The 12,500-nt window shown below is 40.5% G+C and overlaps 1 protein-coding gene across 2 annotated transcripts in view; it reads right to left on the reverse strand.

Moving 5' to 3' along the window:
• The window catches only part of Rapgef2 (Rap guanine nucleotide exchange factor 2), a 206,446-nt gene that overhangs the window by 93,111 nt on the left and 100,835 nt on the right, over window positions 1-12,500 (reverse strand). Inside the window, exon 7 of one of the 2 annotated variants that reach the window (XM_013348674.2) lies at window positions 11,297-11,314. The exons of the other annotated variant lie outside the window; for it this stretch is intronic. Coding sequence (XP_013204128.1) covers window positions 11,297-11,314 — 18 coding nt within the window. The remainder of the gene's footprint in view (window positions 1-11,296; window positions 11,315-12,500) is intronic. 2 annotated transcript variants of the gene reach the window in all.

A 12,500-nucleotide genomic window follows, 5' to 3' on the forward strand; every position in this document is an offset into this window, starting at 1 on the left:
ACACACACACACACACACACACACACACACACACACACAACCATATCATCTAAAAATAAGAATACTTTGACTTCTTCATGTCCAATTTGTATCCCCTTAATCTCCATCAGTAGTCTTATTGCTCTAAGACTTTAAGTACTATATTGAATAGATATGAAGGGAATGGACAACTTTGTATAGTTCCTGATTTCAGTGGAATTGCTTTGAGTTTCTCTCCATTGGGCTTGCTGTAAACTGTCTTTTTAAGCTTGTTTATATGATGGATAACATTTAACAGTTTATGGATGGTGAACCACTCTTGCATCTCTGGGATGAAGCATACTTGATGGCAGTGGATGATCTTTTTTGATGTGTTCTTGGATTTGGTTTACAAGTATTTTGAGTACTTTGCATCTGTGTTCATGGGGGAAATGAGTCTGTAGTTTTCTTCCTATGTTGGGTTTTTATGAGGTTTGGGCATTAGGGTCTCATAAAACAAACTGGTAAATACTCCTAAAGTTTCCATTTTATGGAACAATTTGAGAAGTATTAGCATTAGCTCTTATTTGAAAGTCTAGTAAAATTCTGCACTAACATCATATGGCCTTGGGCTTTTTTTTAGTTGGGAAATTTTAAAAAGCTCCTTCTACTTCACTAAGGTTAGAGGTCTGTTTAAATTGCTTCTCTGATCTTGATTTAACTTTTTAAAGTGGTATGCTTGAAGAAAATAATCCATTTCTTTGGAATTTTCCAAATTGGCAGAGCACAGGTTTTTAAAGTATAGCCTTATAATATACTTTATATCACAAAGAACTTTGCTTTTTTGTTCTTTGTCTCTATTCTATTGATTGCAGCTCTGATTTTGATTATCTCTTGCTGTCTGTGACTTTTGGATATGATTTCTTCTTTTTGTTCTAGAGCTTACAGGTGTGCTATTAAGTTACTAGTATAAGATCTCTACAATATTTTAATGTAGACAATTAATACAACAAACTCATCTTTTAGAATTGTATTCATTGTCTTCCATAAGTTTGGGTGTGCTGTATATTCATCTTCATTCAATTCTAGGAAGGCTTTACTTTCTTTATTCATCTGTCTTGAACTGTATTTCATTTAGTAGTGAGCTGTTCAGTTTCTATGAGTGTGTAAGCCTTCGGTCATTTCTGTTGCTGTTGATATCCAGCTTTAATCCCTGGTCATCAGACAGGATGCAGGGTGTTATTTCAATTTTCTTATACCTGTAGAGACTTGCTTTGTGTCTGTATGTGGTTAATTTTGGAGGAAATTCCATGAACTGGTGAGAAGATATATCTTTTCGTGTTTGGGTGAAATGTTCTCTAAATATGTTAGGTCCATTTGGTTAATTATGTGTCGGCTACCATGTTCCTCTGTTTAGTTTTTGTCTAGATGGCCCACTATCAGTTGTGAGGGTCAGTATGTGATTGTGGCTATAGTAGGTTTCTTTCATGAATTTGGATACATTTGCATAAGAATTGAAATTCCTCGTGGTAGTGTCCTTCTCTATCTCTACCAATTAGTTTTGCTTACCAGATATTAAAATGGCCACACCAGCTTGCTTCTTAGGACCATTTCTTTGGAATGTCTTTCCCTTCTTTGACTCTGAAGTGATGTACATCCTTGATATTAAGGTGTGTTTCTTAGATGCAGCAGAAAGATGGATCCTGCCTGTATCCATTCTGTTAGTTTTTTTTAACTGGGAAATTGAGACAGCTGATATTGAGAGATACCAATGAGCAGTGTTTGTTGACTCCTGTTCTTTTGCTGTTGTGGGAAGTCTGTGTATGTGTCCTCTTTTTATTTGCTGGTCTAGGATTGTTCTTTGGTTTTATCATCAACTCTCTTACTTTCTCCATCTATAGTGATTCCAAGTTTTTCTGGGCTAGGACACATTAGTAATACCTATCGCTGCTCTTATTTTTGTTTTATAAAGTACTTATGTATCTCTTAGAAGAACACTGATGCTGACGGCTGACAGTGTATTAACCTTTAGACATTTCTTTTAGATTTGCTGATTTTTCTTACTTTATTTGTGTGAGTGTTTTGCCTGCAGGTGTGTATGTGCACCACATGCATTCAGTGCCTGAGGAGGTCAAGGGGTCATTTGATTCCCTGGAACGGGAAGTAAGGGTGGCTGTGAGGTGCCAGGTGGGTGCTGGGAACTGAACCTGGGCCCTCTTAGCTGCTGAGCCATGTCTCCAGTCCCCTCAATATCCTTTTTTAAACTGATGAGTTGATGTGGGATGTCATTCTGAATAAATAAAGCCGCTTTGGCCTACGGCAGGACAGAATATAGAGAGGCTGGAAGAGACAGAGAGACAGTAGGCGGAGTCAAGGAGACACCATATAGTTACTGAAGAAGAAAAACACCTGTTGGAACCTTATCTTTCTGATAGGCCACAACCTTGTGGTGATACACAGATTAACAGAAATAGGCTAGGTAAAGATATAAGATATAAGAGCTAGCTAGGAATACAACTAAGCTATTGGCCAAACAATGTTGTAATTAACATAGTTTCTGTGTGATTATTAGAGTCAGGGTGGCCAGGAACAGAAGAGCAGTCTCCATTTAAAATGAGTAACTATATACTCATATTTTTGTTTGCTTGTCTTTAGAGACAGGGTTTTTCTGGGTGGCCCTGGAACTTGCTCTGTAAACCAGGCTGTTCTCAAGCACAGAGATCCACCTGACTCAGCCTCAGAGCACTGGGATTTAAGGTGTGCCTGGCACATGCTACCTCTGCCAGGCTTTTATTTTTCTCCTTGTTTTAAATTTCCAATGAGACAGAGGATAACATGGAGAGACCGGTGTTATCAAAAGCTCCTGGGAGGCCTGAGTAAGACTTAAGGGCAGAAGAGTCTGAAATGAAAGCAGCTTAAGAAGTGCTATGGCTAGACAACAATCAGCCTCTTGGCCCCCTGAAACAACCCACAGTTACCAGTTTCTGTGGATCTCTGGAATGGAGGGCGCTGGGCTCAGAACCCTCGGGCTGACCAGCGGATGAAAGGTTAGCTGGTCTAATCGAAGCTGGTACATGCTAAGTGTCAGGTCAAAGGTCACTCCAGAGAAAAACAAACTGAAGCTGCAAGTGCTCCCCGGTTCAGGATAGCCAATGCCAGGGACAGGAAGGTGGGCTGGTGACATATTCACTGCACAGAGCAATAAATGGCAAGCAAAAATCACCCTTTCTCTAAAACCTTCCCTTGGTAGTTACCAAAGTCCTGATAATTTGCAGAATTTCTTAAAGGTTTGGTTTCAAACTTCCCACAGAAAGTGCAAATATGTTTATAATTAATGAAAAGGAAATGCTACATTTTGAGGTTTAACTGTTTCTTAAATACTCAAAATACCTTCTAGACTGTTCCGGAACTAACATGTTTACCGCCGCTGTCCTCGGCTGTTTTCTCGCATGCTCTCCAGTCTTCCGTGTCTGAGTTATTCCTCTCCTCATCCAAACCCATTTCAGGGCCACTTGACCTTCACTTCTAGTTAAGGCCACACACATCACACCCAGGCACCACCTGCCTTCCACCTGAGCCACACAGTACTGCTCTAACAAGTACCCCAATACCTCCTACAACCATCTCCCCCCCAGACCTCCTGCTCTTCAGCCTATGTGAAATTTTATGATCAGAAAAGAGAGCAAAGAAATGGGCAAGTCCAAACCAGTTCCCAATCCACTACCGACTTACTTTATCACGACATCTGTTTAAAGCCAGTAAGGTGACAAATGTGATGTCACATGATGCTTATTTTAAGCGAGAAAGGCCACTGAAAAGGACTTCAAAACAGATGACTGCAGTATGTAAAACACAACTCAATAAAGTCATTATTAAAAATAATGTATCAGAGGTGTATTCTAATCAGTTAAAATCACAAATAGATGTAACTGACAGACACTAAATCATGTGAGAATAAGGGAGAAATTTTATACAGAGATACATATTTATATACATATTCATTACACTGCTATGCAGATCATCCAATGGTTTAAAATCATGGTTATATAAATAATTAAACTATTTCATTTCACAACTGCCTTAAAAAAAACTAGCATGTGCACACTCCATTAAATGCTAGCTAGCATCACCCAGAGGGTAACAATATCATCTGGCTACCACTATTGTTTTAACACTGGATTCCAAACTCAGAACAGTTCTAATTACTCACTATTCTCTACACTGAAAACAGACTCCTTGCGACTGATAGCCGTTATAACAAGACCAACTGAGCACCGACAGAAGATAGCAAAGCTGGCATGTCCAAAGTGGAGAGCTTTCCAATCAGCTTATAAAACCCAAGGCTAGAAACAGGGCGGGGTGAGGGGCACACGATGAAAATTGAAGCTGGCAGAGATGAAAGGAATTTTTGCTGTGGTAACGCAAAGCGGATTTTTAGTCAACTCTATTTAAAACACACACGGGCAGAAAGAGGGAGCTACCCGTGGTCACAGCGAGAAGCAGGACAAAGTGCCACTGATCTCTTTTGACAAACAAATTGCTTGAAATATTGCATGACTTGCTACACAACACTGCTATTACTTTCAACCGAAAGATAGGTCCAATTATGACATCAATACAAGCTCTCTTTCCGAATGGAATGAAAGAACAGTAAATCCCAGTGGACACCGGAGTTCTCTAGCAGAGATGATGTAATACACAAAAATAGACATCCTCCAGCAGAAGCTGAAACTTGGGTAAACAGCACACTGCATGCTATTATCAACTGCCTTGCGTGAATATGCAATGCAGGCTGTTAATAGCGTGAGAAATCATTTTGTGCTTTAAATTATTTTGTGATTTACATTTCACTGTCTATGCTCTATAGTTTAATTTCTTAATCCATACTAATGAAATCAGCACAAATACCTGATTTCAACTGCAAAAAGAGAAAAGGTCCCTCCCTAAAAACCAGGAGGGTGACAGCAACCCAGCAGCTCTGTCTGTAGCTTGCCAGAAATTGCAGGGTAAGGTTTCCTCCACCTATTGTTTAGAGACCCTTCCATCAGGACCTCTCTGGGGGATTTAAAATGCAACGTGACCTGAGTGAAGAGGAGTCGGTCAATTTGCTGGCAAGGACCATGCAAAGGGTACTTCACCAGTGAAACCCAAAGCATCCACATGCCTAACACGCACAGCTTTAGCAAGGTGGGGTTGTACATGCTCCTCCTTACTAACTTCCACTCCACACCCTTTTTGGTCCTTCTTCACGATTTGATATTTGTATCTGCTTTGGGCTAAGGATGTGGTCAGTTGTTGGAATGCCTGGCCTGCATGAATGGAGCTGAGTGTAAGCCCGACTACAGCAGCAACTGGAGATGCTGGTGCATACCAGAGATCCTGGGGCAGGGGAAGTGAAAGCAGGAAGACCAGAAGCTGAAGGCCATCTGTACTGGCAGTTACAGACCAACCTGGGAGAGAAAACGCTTGACTAAACAAAACCCGAAAAAAGAAAACCAAAGCCTTGTTTCTAGCTAACCTACTTCAAACTAAGACTCAAGGGTGTGTGCTTATATGTAGGGAGACCATGAAACATTACTGTGCAGAGGAGCACTAAAAATGAATGAACAAGAGCAGTGGTTCTCCACCTTCCTAATGTTGGGACCCTTTAACACAGATCCGCACACTGTAGGGACCCCACTGCTACTTCCTAATTGTCACTTTGCTACTGGTGTGAATCCTAACAGAAGCACCAGATGCGCAGGTTCTGGACTGCTAAATGAGAAATATCTGAGAGCACCATTTCTGTCACATAACCTGTTTTCTTTTTTCAAGATTTATGTATGTGTATGATGATGTGGGATTCCCCTCTGAATGCTGTGAATACCATTGGTGAATAAAGAGACTGCCTTGGCCTGTTGATAGGACTTAGATAGGCGGGGAAAACTAAACTGAATGCTGGGAGAAAGAAGGGCGGAGTCAGATAGAAACCATGTAGCCCCGCTGGACACAGACACCAGTCACGGCCTCGTGGCAACACACAGATTACTAGAAATGGGTTAAATTAAGATAAGGGTTAGCCAATAAGAAGCTAGAGCTAATGGGCCAAGCACTGTTTTAAATAATATAGTTTCTGTGTGATTATTTCAGATCTGAGCTGCTGAGTGCCTGGGAACCAACAAGTGGCCTCCTTCAACAGTCTGAGTGTTTTGCTTGCATGTACGTCTATGTACCACTTGTGTACCTGGGTCCCAGAGAGGACAAAAGAGGGTATCAGATCCCCTGGAACTGGAGTTACGGAGAGCTGTAAGCTGTCACATAGAACTGAGACAAGGGGGGCTTCTGCAATGGTGCTCTTCACTGAGCTCACTCTCTTGCGGTGGGATGATGTGCAGCTGAGATCAGTGTAATGAAAGAGGAGAGGGAGAAAGAGGAGGAGACTCTAGGCACACTGAAGAAGCCAAGAGACACGGAGAGGAAACAGGAGGTACAAGATGGAAGAGAAGTAGCCATAAGAAAATGTAGATATAATATAAATGAGTTAATTTGAGATATAAGAGCTGCTTGGGGACAAGCCTAAGCTAAAGGCCAAACTTTCATAATTAATAATAAGTCTCAGGGTCGTTATTTGCAGGCTGGTGGTCCAATGAGAAACTACTATGCTCTCCAGCCCCTATCTCTACTTTCTTCAGTTTGAAAGCTCAGTTGTCGAGTTCAAATACTATTTCCACTTCCACAGCTTAAGCAGGTCCTTAGGGCCATCCCTATTCCAGCTTGGAGCAGGTAAGTTTATCAAGAACTGAACTTCTAGGTAGGGTGGCATGCCTTTAGTCCTAGCACTCAGGAGGCAGAGGCAAGTAGATCTCTGTGAGTTCGAGGCCAGCCTGGTCTATAAAGTGAGTTCAAGGACAGCCAGGACTGCACAGAGAAACCCTGTCTTGAGACAAACAAACAAATAAATAAAAAGTGAGCACCAGGGTGTCATAGCCTCTTCTCTGGCCACTCTAGTATTCATTTCTCAACATGGCTTCCCCAAAGTGAATCCATTTCTTTTGGGGGAGACTCTCCCCACAGCCTTTAGTCTTGAGCAAATGAAATTCTTCATGTGAACTATCTCTCCTTTGGCTACAACATTACATTATGACTGATAGATATGAAGGCCACTCCTGATTCTTCAATGTGCCCAGTGTATATCCCTCCACCCTATATTTTCCTATATTTTTATTATCTGTATTTCTCTGTGAAATTGCAAGGTCAAGGGGACGAATCACTAGATTCTGACACATCTGAAAAACGGGTATCCAACGAATGAAGAAGTCTATAAAATAAAATACTGACTTTTTCCTGGATGACAAAGGAAATAAAATCTATCAGTTTTCTGAAGCCCTATCCTACTGCAGCCCACAGAAAGACAGTGACATCAGCAGTGAGAACAGATGCTTTTGCTTCATTCGAGCAAATGGATGCTGGGGAAGAAATAAGGGGATAAATGTTTAAAGAAACAGTTATAACACTGACCCTATATTTACATAACTTCATGTGTGTTAAAAGTCATTTTAAATATATAAATAAATTATAGTCAGGAGAGACATGAGCTAAGGTAAACTCTGAAGTTCTTAATATTCCAAGAAATTTACTAAAAATAGAAGTCACTGACATCTAACTTAGAATGCATTTTCATACAGCTAAGCAGGAGACACTACATCAAACTAAGGAAGTATTGAAAAGCTAGTAAGTGAGAAAGCAAAGCCATGAAATAGGTGAAAACACCTGGATGTCTAATTTAAGAGTAGCTCATTCAAAAAACTTGTCCCAAATAGAAAATGTGTATAAAACTGACTGCTGTAAGCAACTTTTTATCTCAATAAGCAATAACTTTTAAAACTAAACCAACCAAGAAATTCTTATGAAAATCTATTTTTTAAAAAAATACCATAAAATGATGACGTTTGCTTAAGAACACTGTCGTATTTCTCATATTTAGACGTCATACAATGAATACACATGTTAAAAAATTATAAAGTATTCACAAGCATGTCTAACTGTCAATTTCGTGTGTGGATTAAAAATAAGTTTAACTTTTAAAACATGGAAAAGACTTTTTAATATCATTTAGAAATATGCAAGACATATGCTAAAAACAGTGATATCATAAATGGTCATTTAAAAAAGTAGGATTTATCTGACACACACATACACACACACACACAAAAAAAAAAGAAAACAATCAAACAAATAAAAATACTCATAGCCAGGCATGGTAGCATATACCTTTAATCTCAGTACTCAAAAGACAAAGGCAGCCAGATCTCTGTGAGGCGAAGCCAGCCTGATCTACCACGCTGAGTTCCAAACTAGCCAGTGAGCTCCTGTCTCTAAATAAATCAATGAGACAGGCTGATCAACTGATCTCAAAGGGGCGGGGGTGGGGCGCTGGTCTTCCAAAGTCTCATACATGTGCCGTCTTATTATACTGACGTCACATTTTACAGGTGCTGGCGATAAAAGGCACTAAGGTCATATTGTAGTCAACACACTAATACGATGTAATATTTCCTATTACTCTTGCATACCCACAATCAAGAGGTTAAACCTGACCTATCGAAAAGCTCCGCAGCTACAATGCTTGTAGAAAACCAAAGCCACCAGAATGCATGTGAAACATCTTTCCCCGTGACTGACAGGTTCTAATCGTCTCAATGTTCTTCGCTGAGAATCTGAATGCCTTGTCTTGCACCTATATCCACCGTCATGAAAAGGAGGGGTATGTTTCAGAGAGCCCGCTGTAGTGGAAGAGTGTCAACGAGGACGTCAAGGGTAGGGAACATTTTAATGTTCTAACCAGCCTTGGAAGCTAGAGACCCCTCAAGCTTCGGCGGGAATTCATAGCATCCACAAGTGAGAGATGCTTTCTTTGGTCTCCAATCTGATTTCTTTCTGCACCATATTTGTTCTTTCCAATCTGGAAAGAATAAAGAGCTCCCTTTTTCGCCCATTACAGTAAGAGAATAAAACACAGCAGAAGAGGTACGTGCCAATTTTCAACATCACTCCAACCAGGCTTCCTGAGATCCACTTGGCCACCTGTGCTCTCTATCTTCACCATGGACCTGGAGTATCCCTGCCATATGAATATCCAGAAACGGCCCGAAGCAACGAAAGGGCAAACAAAGTTCTCTTTCCTACTCCGCTCTTCAAGGTAAACCAATGCTGGTTTACGTCCCAAGAAAGCCTTTTTAGGAGCTGACTCCAAATTACCAGGCTCCACCAAGGACAGTGAGTGTTACTCAGTTCCATAATCTACTCGAGCCTTTTCGGTGACCTTAACAGCAGCGATGAGTTCCACTCATGAAAATGTCAGAAACGCTAGTGAGTGTTCTCTTCGCACTGCATATTAAAGCGTTCGTCCTCCCTGCAAACCTCGCACGCTCGCCTTGCAAAGCGTCCTGAAAACACGTGGGCTCGGTCTTCATGACTCTGAGGAAATCATCAGAGTCTGTTCTAAACCATCACAACACATCTAATTTTAAAAGAGCACATAAAGTATACATTGCAGCATGTGCTTGAAATTCAAGTTCTAAATAAAAATTAGGTTCTTAATTTCTCATGACAGAAAAGGACAAATTACATTGTGGATTAAAAGGAAAAAAATTACATTGTGGATTATTCTTTAGCTATTAAATTGTGTATTCTTAAAGCACTGTCTTTCCAGGTAAAAACTGAAGACACTAGTGGTCTTTAAATGTCATATGACTAAGAAATTATACGGCCATCAGGCTTCAAAGTCGGATAAAAGTTTTAAGATTTATCACATCATTCAAAAATCAGCAGGGTCAGGGCTGGATAGATGGCTTGGAGTTTAAGAATGCTTGCTGAGCAAACACAAGAACCAGAACTCAGACTCCAGCACCCAAAGAAACAGCAGAGTGTCTGTGTATGCCTGCATGCCTGAATGCGTGCGTGCGTGCGTGCGTGCGTGCGTGCGTGCGTGCGTGTGTATGAGCTGGAGAGATGGCTCAACAGTTAAGAGGATTTGCTGTTCTTGTAGAGAACCCATGCTTAGCTCCCAATACCCAAATACCCATGCGGTAGCTCCAATTACAAGGCATCTGACACCCTTTTTCAAACTCTTCAGCCACCAGGTAATACTCCTACATATATGCAGGCAAAACACTCATACACCTAAAATAAAATCATCTAAAATAACTTTGAAGCGGGTTTGAAGCACACCTCTGCCCCAGCACTGTTCAGGGCAGAGACCAGAGGAAACTGTTGGCTGCCAGCCCAACTGATAAAAGCAGGCTCCGGGTTTAGCAAGACCCGTACCTCAAAGGAAGACAGCAGAGAGTCATAAAGAGTATCATATTTGGGCTCCACACACTTGCACACACGTGCACGTATACCATGCCACCAAACCACAGACAGCAACCATGCCACCTGGAGAATACAGACATGTATCCCCTCACGGAAAATATAAAGGAGTTGTCTCATTTAATCTAAAAGTTCATATAGCCTGTAATTGGAAGTAAAGCTGCGACAATAGCCAAGCATATTAATGACGGATATCCTCAAAGTAATACAATTCATTACTCACGACCGCTGTCCTGTACAGCAGCAACACAGCCGTAAGTGTTACTATCACTCAACCATCTCCCAGAGACTCATCAGTTTTTCTTCCATAATTACAAATTCCCTAAGCCAACCAAGACCCACACCTTCACAAGACCAAATCACAGACTAGTGATCGCAGGCATTGAGAAACAAGATAGGTATTACAGACTCTTAATTAAAATGTAGCCAAACCAAAGCACGAAATCTGGTTATAATTAAGGTGCAAATAAGAAAACACAGTAAGAGATTTTAAGTTCCAGTTTCTTTTATTTTAACTAAGTCTGTTTTTGTTTCTTAATGAAACTGAAATTTCCCCAGTATATTCCCCAAATGCTCTCATACTGGGGTTTCTAAATTTGCTTTTTCATCTTTTAAACAATTAAAACATAAGTTTCTAAGAAATTTCCCATGAGTTTTCCCACAAAAAAAAAAAAAAAGCAAGGAACTCCCAATTCTGTCTTTTCTTATTTGCAAAACTAGTTAACAGAAAACAATGCTCCATTCATTTTTAAAAATCAATGGCACTGTGTTCTTCAGGTAAGGACCAGCACATCTGTAGATAGCACAAGTGAAGCCTCCTGCACTTCTTCCACCAACACTCCGAGGGTGTGCACGAGTTTCACCCCAACAGGCGAAACACGGCAGGACAAAAACGAGCAAACGACATCGGCACTACAATTCATTAGTAACATTGCAAACTCACGCACAGACTGCGGTTAGTGTTAAGAAACCACACGGATTACAATACCTGGGATTTAGTGCATTCCTTTGAGCCAGAATGAAATGAGTGCCATAAAAGAAGGGAAGGAAAAGAGGAACAAAGTCAGACATGCTACACATTGCATCTGCCAAAATGAAGATCACGTTTCTATCAGTGTGGATGACAGCGTAGGGCCAGCCGCATGTACTGCGCGGTGTTCTTTAGCCATGCACTGGACAGTTATTGTGAGTCGCCCCCAGAACACTCATGCAACCCAACTCTCTGAGACCAGCTTTCCGCCCTAGCCCACCACTAGTCAACTTCTTTCTGAGAGAGAGATTCTGTTATGAACAATATGACTCACAGTAAATGAAGAACAATTATTTCCATTTAAATCTTTTTCTACGGTGTCTATCAAACATATAAAACAAATTTTGTTTTCCTTGTTAAAATCTGTTTAGATCAAACAAATTTTATATATATACATATGTATATATACATATATAAAACTAATATACAATATACTTCAAAAAAGACCCAGTATTTTGAATTATAAACATGACATTGCCACTCTTAATTCATTTAGTAAAATTTATACCAATTGGTCACATATTGATAAAAAAAATTTATTTTAATTTTGAATTGTTTCTAAAAGTAATATATTGTTTAAAAATACTTTTTTTAAAAATCTCCACAGCAACACAAAAAACTGTATTTTAAAAAACAGACCAAGGAAGGGAAATGATATATGAAAGGGTAATGAAATATTCCATAAAAGACAAGACACAGCAGACAAGATAAACCGCTATAATATGACCCTCTGACTTAAGCACCCCACATATGCCCATTAGGGTAATCCAGTCAAGGTGAACACTGAGCAGGGAAATCTTCACTTGCCTGACTTTCTTAGGGTGGAAAAAGTTTGGAAAAACAACTTGTAACTTGTTTCCCTCCCTCTCCTCCTCCTTTCCTCCCTCCTTCCCTTCCTCTCTCAGCCTTCTTTTTATTTTTTTTACTCACGGTCTTGGTCTAAAGCCCTGGCTGGCCTGGAATTTGCTGTGTAGAACAGGTGCACCTCCAGCCTGCAGCAATCCTCCTGCCTCTGGCTTCCTCCCAGTGCTAAAATAACAGGCAGGCACCACCATGCCCAGTTTCTTTCTGATACCCAAGTCTCTCCGACAGACAAATGGAGCTGCCTTTATAGTAAACAAAACTCAGTTCTTCACCGAGAACTCAAGCAAAAGATTCTCCG

Source organism: Microtus ochrogaster, chromosome 1 (genome assembly GCF_000317375.1).
Source record: "Microtus ochrogaster isolate Prairie Vole_2 chromosome 1, MicOch1.0, whole genome shotgun sequence".
In the NCBI taxonomy this organism is placed as follows: Eukaryota; Metazoa; Chordata; class Mammalia; order Rodentia; family Cricetidae; genus Microtus; species Microtus ochrogaster.